General features: G+C 44.6%; 1 protein-coding gene across 4 annotated transcripts in view; it reads right to left on the reverse strand.

The window, feature by feature from the left end:
* Window positions 1–155: 155 nt before the first annotated feature.
* The window catches only part of bcl9 (BCL9 transcription coactivator), a 37,290-nt gene continuing 22,333 nt past the window's right edge, over window positions 156–15,112 (reverse strand). For 3 of the 4 annotated variants that reach the window (XM_032566822.1, XM_032566823.1, XM_032566821.1), the window contains exons 3-10: window positions 12,425–12,897; window positions 8,073–8,386; window positions 7,776–7,883; window positions 7,477–7,657; window positions 6,133–6,220; window positions 3,872–6,050; window positions 3,171–3,440; window positions 1,530–2,569 (exon numbers count right to left, since the gene is read on the reverse strand). In XM_032566822.1, coding sequence (XP_032422713.1) covers window positions 1,530–2,569; window positions 3,171–3,440; window positions 3,872–6,050; window positions 6,133–6,220; window positions 7,477–7,657; window positions 7,776–7,883; window positions 8,073–8,386; window positions 12,425–12,711 — 4,467 coding nt within the window. In that variant the 5' untranslated portion in view covers window positions 12,712–12,897. Of the gene's footprint in view, window positions 2,570–3,170; window positions 3,441–3,871; window positions 6,051–6,132; window positions 6,221–7,476; window positions 7,658–7,775; window positions 7,884–8,072; window positions 8,387–12,424; window positions 12,898–15,112 lie in introns of those variants that run through there. The other variant, XM_032566824.1, reaches the window with a different exon arrangement.

Raw genomic sequence — 15,112 nt, forward strand, 5'->3', positions numbered from 1 at the left:
GCTGCTGTAGCTTCTTGGTTGGACTTGCTCTGCTCGTACCCGCTGAATGGCGGCGAGCTCGTTTAACATGCAAGAAGGGACAAAGACTGACGGGAGTCCACATAACAAGAGCACATGAACAGAAACAAGCGCACACACACTGCATAGACAACATGTATATACCAAAACAATATCTTTTATTTGTAGTCCATCACCAACAGCCCTGGTTAGGCTCTTCTGCACCAAAGCCAATAGAGAAACACATGACAAGCTTATACAATAGATAAAAGAGAGGAAGTCAACTGGATGGTAAGCAGTACGTGTTTACATTTCCTTGCGTCTCATCTCGCTAAAACGTTAACCAGATCTACCTACCGCTAACTCTAGAATACCTGACAATCCTGCTTCCTGCATTCAGCGGCTCCCGTCCCAGTCTGCGGACCATCATCTCTTCATGGATTATTGCTGTGGGAATGATTATTACCCAGAGTCAACGAGAGTCAAAAAACAAAACAGGAACACAACAGGGACAAGAAGAAGACACATAGCACATCTGGGTAGTAGCAATATTATTTACGCCGGCAAAGTCCTGAAGGTTTTAGGCGCAAAAATAGTTTGATGGTGTGGCAAAGCTGCCAAGATCCTCACACTGAGTGCATGTTAGAAACAGAAAAGAAGACGCTTTCTGCAGATGGTCCATGTTTGTGCTTTTTTTAATAATACTATTATCTTAATGAGGTCATAGTTTGGTTTGTTATACACTGGAGTTACAAAGGAAATTAAAATAGACTAAAATTTGAATAGCCCACCAATGGTAAACCGTACAGTATTTTTAAGGGGGCGTTCCTCCACCCCAATGAAAGCTGGGTAAGAGGCGTTAAGAGGTCACTGATAGAATGCCTATACATACAGACACACACATACCACACAAACATACAATCTGTCAAGCACACAAACACACCCTCACGTATATACTGTACAGAAACAGTCAAAAAACAATGGAGCGAGAGACAAGATGGATTTCCACTAAAGTCTTCACAAAGCACAAAGTATTCCTCCTCCTTTCTCTGGTTCCATATCACTTTTGTGACAAATTTTTGTTTGTTTTTTTTGTTTGCTTTTTAATTTGAAAAAAAGTTGACATATACTGTAGCATCTCCACACTGACATTTTAGTTTTAAGGTTTGTTCCTCTTTGATGTCAGAGTCATCTTTACAGTCAGGTAACCAAAAAAACAACAAAAAAAAACCCACAAACAGTTCTGCGAAATTGATGCACAACAATCTCGTACATTCTGCGAGTTCTTGAGTCGAAATTAATGTTTGCGTGAGAAAAAGTACACCAAACCAGACCCCTTCTTAGTCTCCGTAGCTGGAATTGTCCCCCACAAGACATCACTAGGCAACAGGTTCGCTCCATAATGTTCATTTTGTGTTTCGTCTCATTGACTTGAGTTCGTCTGTTTCTGAATACTTGCTACACTCTGTAATCCTTTTTATCTTCCTCATGTTTTTGTCCAAGAACATTCTAGTTACAAGGTTTTTGTTGGATTAGAACATTCCATGGCCCGGACTGAATCCCATATCCATGTCACGAGGCCTCATTTGGCCCCCCATCATCATTGTCTGTTGTGGAGGACCACCCATGCCCTGTAGTGACATCATCATGTTAGGTGAGCCACCGGGGCCTGGGTGGGCCATTTGTCTCCCCTGCATCATCCCTCCCGGACCCCCAGGAGACATCATCCTGTGCTGAGGGCCCATCATGCCTTGGCCCATGAATCCAGGTGGTCGCATTGAATTGTGACCTGGGTTGCCCATTGGCATGTCTTGGGGGCCCATTCCCCCACCGGGTCCACCCGACATACCCCCCATCCCCTGCATGGGCATCCCCATCCTTGGTGGACCGTCGGCCATCATGGCCTGCATTGGAAACCCAGACGGGTGAGGCGGTTTACCCCCGGGATTCTCCCCTCCGCCTCTGGGGAAGTACGACAGAGTCTGGCTGGGTTTCTCCGATGGGATTATCCTGGACAGATCAAACTCGGGAATGCCAGATGCTCCCGGCCGCATCACTTCATGAAGGTCTGCATCTCCAAATCCTCCTTGCATGTTGTTGAACTCCGGCCCACCAGGGGTATTTGGCTTGCACATGCCCCCGTCACCCCCTCCCCCATGAGGCATGTTCCCCATCCGTCCTCCCATAGGTCCCGGTTCGCCCTGGAACCCCATTGAATGACCAGGGAAGCCTTGGGGGCCTGGGCCGTTGTGTGGGGAAAAGGGGCCTTGTTGGGATGGGGACTGTGTGAGGGGGTAACCCTGGTTTCGATGAGGGTAACCCATGCGTCCTTGAGGCATCATTTGAGGATTTGGCATACCAGGGTCTTGTGGGTTTGGTTGCATCATCATGCCGTGAGACATCATGCCTGGGCCCATATTGGGGGCATTCGGAGAGGGCATCTGAGGGGGCATGCCATGAGAAAGAGGCTGGGAACCCAAAGGATTCATGCCCAGAGGACTGAGCGCAGGCATGGGTACAGTGTTTCCAGGTCCCATCATGCGAGGATTTCCTTGGTGATTCATTGCCATACCTGTGGGCCAAGAAAAATTGGTTTTCAGTAAAAGCACAAGAAGAAACCAGTTAATCAACAGCGATTTCATAGCTCATAAACCTTTTCACGTGTCCCATTACAACCACAAACTTCAAAATATTTAGGGGGTGAGTAAAATGTGGAATGCATTTCTGTTGATCCCCTCTGAGTCAACTCAGTGTAGAACCATCTTTAGCTGCAACAGCTGGTCTTTCAGTGTCTGCCAGTTTTCTGTCCTAAACAGTTCAAGCTCAGTCAAATAGGAGTTTCAATGGTCTTGACTTTAACTGCGCCATTCTGTTTGCATGTAGACCAAAAAAGTAAAATTTTGATTTCTACAAGTTGTCTGGTTTTCTTCTTTCTAGTCTTTCATAAAGACCAGATGTGTGGGTACTATAATTTCAAGTTTTTCTTATTTGAGATTTTACCTCCTGAGCTCTAGATCTCTGCATAAAATGTCTTAGTATGTTTGGTCAAACTTGCAAGTCACAGGTTGCAGATCCCTGGTTTATCACAAAAAATCCTAACAAAACGCACTGAAGTTCATGGTTGCCATGTAACAAATTGAAAACCCATATTAAACAGGAAGAAGATGGCTCACCATTGTTCACTGAAGGCAGGTTGGGAGAGCGAGCTGGGGGCGAGTCGTCGTCCGAGCTGGCTACAGTTTTTATGGCATCGTGGTAAAGCGGGGTCGAACTGGGCATCGCAAACTTGGACATGCGCGACATCATGATGGACAGCGGATTCTGGGAGAGTGTTGGTTCCGGTGGTATGGTGTACGGACTGCCAGACGGGACATTGCCTGGGAGGGACATGGAGCCAGATGGAGCCCCCGATGAGGGAGGGGCCGAGGGAGGCCCGTTACCCCCTAAAAGAAGACAAAATGAACAAAGATGACATAAAGAAATGGCTCAAAGTACCAGAAGCTTGCTTTATGTTATTATTTTTGCAATATACAACACATAAAAGTTTTATCATATCTGTTTCTAATTCAAAATTTTGATTGACTCTACATGATGTACAGCTCCTCAAGTTGGTGGCCAGCAGGGGGAGCCACTGGACCATAACCAACCCCACCCTGGTCTAGTTCTGAATAAGCGATGTACCAACTTGAAGCTTTTATTTTGAATTTTGAAACATATTTTTGTATTAAGCCAGTAATACATGATAATTGTGACAAAAATATCAGAGAATGATTTAAAACACTGTAAATAAGAACAAATTCACTTGAAAATGAGAAGAAAAAAGAACTTTGAGGTTGTGTGTGTCTGATCTCAGATAAAGATAAGACACACATACCCGGCTCCATTCCCCCCATCATGTTTGGTGAAGTGATGCTTAGTGGAGGCTTGCCACCCTGGGGGGGCACTCCAGGACTCTGCATGGGTGGTTTTGGTGAGGAGGCCCACCCTGGAGAGGGGTTTGGAAGAGATGGGGACCTCATGTGAACAGGAGAGGCGCCTGCTGATCCCATCATGGAGTGGGGGGATTTCATTGGTGCAGATGTCGGAGGAGCCGGAGGTGCGCTGGGGCCCGCGGGACCGCTGAGCATGCCAGCGAGCTGGGATGGTGTTTGAGGAGATTTGAGGTTCCCGGAGGGGGAGCCCATCATAGGGGACTGAACTTGCCTCAGCGGAGGAGACTTGAGGGGGTTGACACTAGGGGAGTTCCCTCCTCCTGCTTGGACATTTAGATCGGCTGGTTTCCGGCCCCTTTGTCCCTGGGCCGGACCACCAGCTGAGGAAAGATGGTTAATGCGACCATTTCCTCCTGATGGCGTTGATCTGTGCTCTGGACCAAAAGCTGGGTCTGCATGGGGACCCCTCAATGTTCCAGGGCCCCCAGGGAAGGGCCGCCCTGGTCCCATGGGAAAGTCTGCTGGTGTCTGCTCAGGGAAGGGAGGGACCTGCATCGGCCTGCCTTGTGGCCCCATGTTCTCCATTGGCGGTCCTCCACCTGTTCTCATTCTCATCATTTCGTCGGGACTCATGTTCATAGGTCCATCTCGTAGTTTAGATGGATGCATATGAGGTCCTGGGCCAGGACCTGGTCCAATGCCAAACTCAGGCCCCATTTCTCTGCCCCCCATCGCTTGGAGCCTCGATGACGGACTCATAGGGCCATCGACAGGCATTCTGGGAAACATTCCCATGCCGTTACCGGGTTCCATTCCACCTCTTTGGTGTCCCATCATCCGTTGAACATCCATCATCATCCCAGGAGGGAGGCCTTTCTCCCCACTCATTCCTTGGTGGAACATTGCCTCCTGGACTGACTGGGGGTTGGGGAAACGCTCACCACGGGCCCCCGGACCAGGAAACATTCCTGCGGGCCCCCCGGGGAAGCCTCGGGCTTCTGCCATCCTCGGAGGCATGTCGTCCGGCCAGCCCATTCCTGGCCTTGGAAGGCCCTCCATCTCAGGATTCATCATGCCGGAGAAGCCAGGCATCCTCTGCATATGAGGGCCCATACCCCGAGGACCGGGCCCCATACCCATTCGCTCCGGGTAATGCTCTGGTGGACCGCCTGGCCCCCCCCACATCTCTCCTGGACCCATCTGGTAAGGGGGTGGGGGCCCTCGCATCATGCCCCGTGGACCAGGATGCATCATGTCTGGAGGAAGTGGTCGGTGTTGCAATTCTTGCTTTTTCCTCTTCTCCTCATAAAATTCCTGCTGTAACTTAAGCCACGCCACCTGCTCTGGTGTCATCTGATCCCCTTCCCCACACCCACCTGGCCCTCCAGGGCCACCCGGAGGGACCATGTCATCAGTGGGAAATAAAGGCATCTCCCTTGGGCCATGTGGAGGCCCAAAGGGGGGTCCCTGTGGACGAGGTCCTCCAGGTCCACCTGGCGGTCCAAGGCTCTGAGACTGTGCCATCATGGCCTGTAGAGGTCCCTGCTCTGGTCGCCGAGGTGGACCATCCGGGCCTCCGTCGTGAGGTCCAACATGGGCTTGTGGCGGCCCAGGAGGCGGGGCGTCACGGTCGTCGGGGAAAAGCATGCGCTGGATGTCCCGTAGGGTCTGCAGGGAACGCTGCCTGTGCTCCAGCTGTTCCTGGGACAGGCCTTCCGTGTTGGCCTCCATGTTGAGTAGCTCCTGGGCCAGCTGCTGTTGCTGCTGCTGCTGCTGCGGCGTCAAACCTGATCCACTCGTGCCTCCACCCGGTCCTCCTTCAACAGACGTTGGCGGGTTGAGGCCAGCCTCTGGCTGGGCAACGGGAGCCTGGTCAACAGGGGCTGAAGAGTTCCCAGGGCTGCTGCCGGGGATGTTTTTGGACTCTGTGCCAGCGGAGGACGATCCCTCCTGCGGGAGAACAGAGGGTTGACTCCCTTGACTGGAAGCCTGGGGTGGCGTTTGCTCCGACATTCCAGATAAGGACGGCTTCGATCCTGGCTGGTGACTTTGATCTTGGGCGTGGGACGGAGGTTGCTGAGGAGGGTTCGAGTCATTTCGCAGGACACCAGATGTGTTGTTCTTTGACAGAGGAGAAGCGACATAAAGGTGTTATTAAACCACAAGCTTAAGTGCAACACTCTCTGAAGCTTGTATTCCTTACCAAGAGCAGGTGAGCTTTATCCTTGAAGTTTTTAATGTGGAAGTCAATGATGTTTTCTGTGTGGCCAGTTAGAACTGCATCAGCTGCCCTGAGGACCAAAAGACAGTCAGATATCAGTCATCAGATATAGCACAGCAGTGTTGCAGATGTCACTAGACATGTCATTTGTCCACAATTCTAAGGTGTGAATCTAAGCTTTGTCCACTGAAAAAGGCACAGGCGAGTAAAGAAATATAAATAAATGAAAATTTTAATGGAGAATAGGCACACGTTTTGTTCTGCTCTTTGAAATGTCTTCTGCAAACAGACCAACGACCAATTCTAACCATGGACGGGATAAAAGATAAAGTTGGCGGACAAAATAAATGTACTTTGATAAAAATGCAGCAGCTAGATAGTGAAACATGGACCTATATAACAGGTGTAATGAAATACACGTTTTAAATGCATACTAAAGTGGACAAGTGACTTGACATATTCTGATTTGAATCCGATTTCAAACTTATGTCATTTAAGCCAGAGTTTGGATTCCGATTACCTCAAAAGTCACAAAGGACACCAGGGCAGCACAATAATAAAAGATCATGCCAGAACAATAAAATTGTGGACATTTTTAATATTATCAGTTGTTATAAATAGACACTTTCCTCTCTCCAATCGTTCTTGTGTGATCCTAAGCTCTGTGGCCTGTAGTATCTGAGACACTGTAATCTGTGTCGTGTGGGTATTTACCTCAGGGAAAACTCTCCAATCGGGCAAAATATCTTATTGACAAGAAATGTGTATTTATTCACACTTGTAATGTATTTTAGCAAACTTTTATTTCATCATGTTCTGAAACTACTGACTCATTTCAATCAGAACTGAAAATTACTTTTCACTGCTACTTTCCGGAAAATGACAAAAATGTGTTAACCTAAAATGGTTACTATGTTTTAGCTCTTTTCAAATCATCATGTTATTATTCTATTCGTGTTTCAAAGCAAAATTTCAATTTTGACGAAAACATGCAAATAAAAAAAAGAGAAAAACAGCTAAAAAAAATTGAAGTACTCAAAATAACTATGTGATTGCATGTGTGAATGACTTTTTGGTATTTTATCAAGTCAAAGTAATAATTTACAACCAAAAATTGCTCAACAAACAGAGAAAATTATTCAAAATATTTTCTGTAGGTGTTACACTACCTAAAGTGAGCTTGGTTAATTTCACAGAACAATCTTGCCAATAGCTTTAAAAGATTAGCGATGTAATTATAATATAGTGTAGATTTTATTGATTTTTTTTTTTATAATTAATCAAAACTACTTAAAAAAAACAACAGAAAGCTAGCTACTCCCTTACGTGTTTGCCATCTCTGTGGAGAAGACACGGACAAGTTTTGAGCCTGATTTTTGACCACTGGTAGGTTCTGTTGTGGAGCCTTGGCCTCCCAATGTATTGTGGGAAGGCGTGGAGGAGCGACTGAGTCCGGCGTTGGAGGTAGAATGTGTGTCCTGGGGATTCACTTCACTCGAGTTACAATCTAAAAATTATAGCAGAGAGAGACTTTATGAGGCAGTAGAAACTTATTAAGAAATCCAATTCTGTTTAGGTAATCAGCAGGAGGAAAGTCACATGTTCCAGGATGTTGCTGGACTTACTGAAAAAACCTCTGTCGTCTTCATCACTTTCTCCACCAGAGCACCAGTCAGTTCCACTGTACGGCTGCCTCCTTTCTGCAACACAAATCCTCTTTGCCCTGCTGTTATCTGTAGACACACACACACACCCACAGTCCATTCATCAGCTTGGTTGAAAAGTGTCCAAAATTATCAGGGACTATAAGGTAAAGAAGTGAGATTGCACTGAAACATCTGGGAAATTGCAAAAATAAAATACCTAATCGCATCAAAAGGCTGATATCGCCTTTATGTTAGCTGAAACATTTTAGTTGTTACCTTTGTCTTCACTGGTGGGCGTGCCACTCTCTGGCTGCTCGAACGACTCCACTGAGGTACTCCTTTCCCTCTTGGCCTTCACCTTGGAGCTGGGACCAGTCGTCAGGCCCTGGCCGTTTTTTAGTCCCATTCCCCCAGACACATTTTGAGCCGCTTTGGCACCCATGGTTTTGGGATCGCAGGAAGAGGGCTGTGATTGGCTGCCAGCGCTCCCTGGTTTACTCTGATTGGGCATTTTAGAGTCCATCTGGGCAGCAGTGGAGGGGGACATGACAGGAGGGGATCGTACCATGGCCTCCGTCTTAGGTTTAGGGCTGAAACACAGACGACAGATTTAATAAACACTGATACCTACATTAGGCATTTTCTCCTTTTGTTCAAAACATGGGATGTTTTTCTCTCCATTTGCAGGAGGCGAGAAAAAAAATTGTTTATTAATTTTAATTATTTAAATGTTTATAAATGATGTCATTTACTAGAATTGGAAAAAGGCTGCACAAAATTACAGCACGATTCAAAAATTTTCATTTACCACATTTATACCACAAGCTTCAATTTCTTTTACTTACAAAAAATAAGAGATCAAAACACAGGTTATCGTAAATAAGAATTTGTTCTTAGTACAAATGGTTAAATAATAGTTCAATGAAATAAAATAAAGAAACATCTAACTGTGAAGTGGAACAAAAATAAAAGAGTTTGAGGATAAATAACCCAACTTCAACCAGATGTCCCAAAATAAAATACAGTCAGCCAATTAGAGCTCAGATGTCAGCTAGTTAATGAGGACAGCAAGAGAAGATTAAAAACTGTGTCAAGGTGAGTTGATCTGATAAGAAACAGTGTGCACCACCCTGGACACATTACCCCCTTGGTGAAATTTGGTGGTGGCAGCATTATGTTGTAGGGATGCTTTTCTTCAGCAGAGTTTAATACAGAGAGATCCAGGAGAAAGAAACGCTGCAAATGACTTGCGGCTGAATAGGAAGTCAACGTCCAGCAGGACAACCCAAAACACACAGTTTGACCTACTATAGCATAATTAAAACGGACCAGTCAAAGTCCCAAAAACTGAGAGCAAAAAAATAACACACCATATCAAATTTTACTGGATGAGAATTCGCCCCATAAAATATTGGGATAAACAAGAATATTGTTGTTTTGAGACCATTTTCAAGTAATATATTGATGACGGCATAATAATGCGAGTTCCTCCTCTCAAAGACTAATAAACTTTAATTTTGTAAAAAATACTCCACACTGGAACTGGAAAACAATTTAAATATCTAGAATAAAACACAGCAAACTAAAACAATTAATAAAACCACACACAAGCAAAACCATAAATACCATGGACTATGACGTCTCTGTAAACAAAATTTCACTTGAAAAAATACTAAACATCGGAATGAAAATGATCAAGCTCACTTTAATTCATCGTGCGATTAATTGATAAATTGCTTAATGCAATTTTTATTTTGACTTAAATACAATAACGCATTTTTTAAAGAGAAATGGGAAAAACTGCCAGGGTCTACATGTGCAGAGTCGGTAGAGACATAGACCTTAAAGACTTGCAGCTGTAAATGGAGAATTGGGCGGTTCTACAAAGCAATGACTCAGGAGGGATAATTGCAAATGCATGCCAAACTTTTCAGATTTGTACTTTGAAAATCATTCTTCTTCTACCTAACAATTATTCACTAATCTTTATCACGTAAAAGACTCTGTAAATATATTGTGGTTGTGAGTAGAACGTGACCAAATGTTCACTACATAAAGGGGCGTGAATAGTTTTGCATGGTTCTTTGATCCGGGCACACTGAAGAGTCATAGACCATCCACCAATGGCTTCTCTTATGGAGAGCAGTGGAGTTGTAACATCCAACTGGCACAAAACGTCCCCACCACACCCTAATCTTTCTGTCTCTTCTCTTCTTCCACACAAACAGTGTAGACTCCGTACAGGCAGTGTGAAGCAGAAACCAACAAGTCCAAAGACTAAAGCCACAGCCTGGTGCAACTGTATGAACGTACACATGGTCGCGCTACTAGCAGAAAGAAAAACAAAGCCAGTCTTGGCAGTCCAGACAGCCGTTTCCAGGGACTCCAGAACCATGAGTCAGCGGGGAGAACTTCCAAGCCCAGCAGACTCCCTGACCCCAGAACAGTTCGCCATCACATATGAAGAGGTTAAGCAAAGATATCTATTTTGCATCAGCAGGATGCAGGATGTGGAACATCAAAACCGCAGCCTGAACAACTACTTTTTATACAGCTACAAAACTGAACATTTGAGCCACAAAGTGTCAAGTTTTAGGTGTTTCCACACAAACTGAATCTATGGCAATAAGAAGTAAGACTGGAAAAACGAACAAGTTGCAGCATGTGCAACACAGCAGGTTATCATCTGGAACATTTACTACTAGCGAGTGCACACATTCGGTACACTCGCCTCTACCTTGCTGTTCCCTTTCTCAATACTGAAGATCTACCTGATTATGAGTGGCACTGATGCCAACACAAAACAGGAAGTTACATCAGCTTTTTCTCCAGAAGCTGTAAACAAAACAGCAATTTTTCACAGAGTGGTGCAAGTATCATTTCCTGGATCTGCTGCGCTCCACAAAGACAGCACTATTGTATTTTCTGCTGAGAGTCACCACTGATGGAGTTCACCATTTCACACCCGATTCTCTGAACCAGTCTAGTACAAAGTCAGATCTTTGAGGGGAAAATAGAACGATTTTTGTGAGAGCCCTTCAGTTCCTCTGGAAAGGCAGCTTCATCCACCCTCTTGGAGATGCCGTATGACAACAAAGCGACATTATTGGTGGCAGCCGTTATCTGACAGGAACACTGGTGGGCCCGGTCAGAGACCCTGGTAATCAGCTGATTGTGCTTAGAAGGGGGCACAGACCACTGGACTAATGCTGACAACCTGGCCCCAAATCTGTCAGCGAGGCCCGGATCCAGAGGGGGAACAGAGGGAAAACTCCGCTCCATGAACCCCTTCACCCTGGTGATAGGCGCACAAGTGGAGACAGGCGCCCTCAGCTTCGCTGCCTCAGTTATGTAAGCCATTACGGCGGGAAACTGAGGCCAGATGGGGTCCGGACGACGACTTGGGGCGGAACCAAAACCGTCCCGCCAGTTCATTCGAACGTGGCAGGGGAGGTTGGGGGACAGGAAGCCCCTTAGCGCTAGCCGCCTCCTCGATCAAGCTAGGTAGCTCGAGGAGGAGCGAGCCCACAGCTGGGAGCGGGGTTGAGTCGGACATACGGAGCCCGGGGTTGACTGAGCATCCGCTTAGCCGCCTCTCTTCCACTGCAGCGCTTCCCAGCTGGGAAGCAACATCCAAACCACTGCTGCTCTTGCTGTCGTCCTCGTCGCTGTCGTCCTCTCTGCCGGCGGAATCATCTGATTCCTGCTTAGCTTAGCTAGCATCCCGCTCAGCGTAGCTAGCATCTCCCCACGAGCAGCGACCGGACTCGGTGGGCCTGTCGCCCCGCCTAGCGCCAGCCTTGAAAAAGTCTAGCCTCCGCCTCCTCTCCTCCAGTGGGAGGAGAGCACAGGAGCGGCAAGAGGGCTGAGGAGTCAGGGAGAGGTCGGTGTGTTGGGAGCCCAGGCATCCCTCTCAGATCCGGTGCCCGTCAAAAGACATGATGTACCCCGTCTGACAAGACGGACGGGCACAAACAGACAGTACCACTAGAAAACATCTCCAATCTTAAGACACCTTATGCTGAAGAAAAAGAGGGAGCCGTTTGTCCGGTCTGACTGTTATTTATACAGACCAGGGAGGGGCCCACCCAGTAGGTGGGCATGGACTAAGCTTTTTTCAGTGTAGCTGTACACGAGGGATAAACCCACAAGCGATAGCCTTAAAGGGTGAAGCCTATATAAAATAGAACTCTCCTCAACTTTCTCCCTGACCTGTCTGTGGTGTTCCTTGGTCTTCATGATAAACAATGTTCTGTGAGGCCTTTGCAACTGGGTTTATACCAAGAATAAATTGGTGGATTCCATCTACTAGCCAAAAACAATTGATTGATCTAAATTTTATTTAGGTGGAGCAGAGTAAAAGAGAAGGTGTCCATATACACCATATACACCTTGCTAGATGAAAGAAATGCAAGTTTTAATTCTGAAAAACATTGAAGAGCGTATTTAGATTTTTCTTTCCACTTCATTTTTTTTTTTTTACTGATTTATGTTCTCTGACCACATAAATTCCCAATAAAACACACTGAATGTGTTATAACAACATAATTTGTGAACTATTTCAATAGGTGTCAATACTTTTGCAAGCAAGCAAAAGCCAGGGTGGGCGGGTGTGTAAGTCCGCCTACCTCTGCGTGTTGGTGGACGGGGAGTTCTTCAGCCTATTGGAGTGCATTGATGGGGCTCCCAGGACTACAGAACAGGGTGGAGTGATGAGCTGGTGAGGGCTGCCTGTGTGTGTGAGTGCCGCTTTTGCACGCACGTTCCTGGAGCCAGAGACGGGATTGGTGATGTTGGACAGGTTCCCCCGGCCGTCCTTGGCCTCCTCTCTTTCTTTCTTTGCTCGCTCCTTCTTGGTGAAATGTGTCGCTGCTGTACCTGCCGCCGCTGGCCTTTCCTCCTGCACCTCCAACATTCTCCCTACGTCCTTGTCTGTGAGTGGATGTGTGTATGTGGATGTATGTGGGGGTGTGTGTGTGGGTGTGTGTGTATGTAAAATGGAAAGTGTGTAAAAACAAAAACAATAGTCGAGAAGCCTTTTCTTGTTCTTTGTGTATTTGTGAAACTCCCCCAAGGGGGCTTTCAACGGCCCTTGGGCACACTGCGGGTAGAAAAGAAAGAGCAAGTTAACGAGGGGCTACAGTCTTAAAACTAAACACGTATTCCATTTACAATCACTTTAGTATTACTGCAACATTGAAATTTGGAAAAGTTTTATTTTATGAATTGAGTAGACTCAAGTTCATGGATACCAGAATAAACTCATGAGGCCCCTTAAAATAACATATTCAGTCATCAACAGGAAGAAAAAAAAAATATATATATATATATATATGTTAATTAGTTGTCATTTCCTTAGGTTTGATCTGGTATTGACTACATCAGTTTAGTGTCAACCTTATTTTCCACCCATGTTGTTTTACAATGTGAGCATTTTAAACAACTAATAGCTGAAACTCAACTAAACTAAATTTGTTTTGTTAGTGAAGCGTTGATCAAAGTTCAAAACCGGTGACACAATCACGATTTGACTGATTCAACTAACAATTGAATGAATGTTAGTTTACTGATAAATGTCTTCGATCCTTTTTAAAAGCTCCCCCTGAGAGGATGTGTTTGTCATTGGGAGTTTGATAAATGCCATGCTTCAACTGTGGTTGTAGTTCAACAAAATTCCAACAACGGGAGACAGGCTTGTACGAGCTGCATGAACTGCCATGTTGCATGGCACATGCAATACCAATGAACTGGATTCCAGAATGCAACACTGGAGTTCTTGGTCTGAATGCCCCCAACGCCACGTTTACATGAGACCGCTGTCTGGAAACTGAAAGTATTTTCAGAGGCTGATTGGGAAAATGTCCTTTGAATCCACAAAAATGTTACGGTTTGACTAAACAGTGGCTTGGTGTGAATGGAGCCTAAGGCTTTAAGTCATGGACTAGTGCAAAACATTTCTGTCCCTGTTGGTGAAAATAAAAAAAAGAGGCTAGCTGAGAAAACTGGACTCAGCCAAACTTAAGAGGGTTCGGTGTATATATTTTGTTTAAGCAAGATAACCCCAATTCAACTCTGGTCATTATCACATTACATAAACGAGTATGGAAGGTTTCTCTCTGAAGAACAGCTCAGCAAATTAAATTCTTATTCACTCTATGGAGAAATCACTAATGCTCAATAAAAATGAGGTTTTTATCCCCAGAGAATTTTGGTGTGTAACAGCACGTTCTTGTGAAAGAAAGACTTTCCCCTTTTGAATGTGGAGTCTTTTTGAAGTTATAAACCCAACAAAAGATCTAACTTTGAGACAAAGAATTGTGGCAGAACAGTAAAAAAAAAAAAAACAAGCGTTCAGATTTTTATAGTACGAGCTGTATATCGTGAGTGTAGTATAAACAAGGATGAATATTATTTCTTTGTAATAAGAGGGTGGCCAGGATTGTGGTAGAATGTTATTGAAATGTTAATTTATTTCAGTAATTCAATTCACTAAGTGAAACATATTATATTGTGTAATTATACACAGACTGATGTTTAATATACGTTTCTATTAATTATGATGATTTTCCACTTACAGTTAATGAAAACATAACATTTAAGATTAGAATATTACATCAGACCAATTAATAAACATTGTCATGGAAATGTTAGCTGGCATTAAATATGAAAACCATGTTTAATGCCAGCCTAAAGGTTATTTACATACGAGCCTTATTGGAACGCATATTCTTATTTATTGAACAAGACTGTATATCATGACTGCAATATCAGTGTGCACAATGTTGATATTGCAAAGGACTATTTGGAATGTTTGCAAGAAGAGATGACTATCTTCTAAGCTTCATAAACTCATATTTTCCAAGTCAATCATTTTAAGCCCTACGGATGTAGTCTCACTGAAGTAGATGCCCATATTTGAGACAAAGGACAGTTTCCAAAGGGCTCAAGACAGATGACAGAGTAGAGTGAAGAAAATTATAGAGGTTTATTGCAGCTTTAATTTTCCAAGCAAAATTCACAATATTGTAATTGCTTAACTTTTGCAGAATTGTCAAAAGTGTTGAGTGGTAAGTGATAAAACTCTTAATCCCAAAAAGATCTTTCTTTTATTCAGGTTCAAAACTGTAAGCAAAGAATTTTTTTCATTGATGAAATCATCATGCACAATATTTTTACCATTACTTTGTGAAGATGCATCTTTTGCTATTATTTCAGGCATTATATTTTATTTTATATACAACATATACTATGTTGGACAGAAACACTAAATATTGTCTTTTTTCTGGCTGCTGAACAACTACTTAAGTTTAAATACT

The sequence above is a fragment of the Xiphophorus hellerii genome, chromosome 7, assembly GCF_003331165.1.
Source record: "Xiphophorus hellerii strain 12219 chromosome 7, Xiphophorus_hellerii-4.1, whole genome shotgun sequence".
NCBI classification, from domain to species: domain Eukaryota; kingdom Metazoa; phylum Chordata; class Actinopteri; order Cyprinodontiformes; family Poeciliidae; genus Xiphophorus; species Xiphophorus hellerii.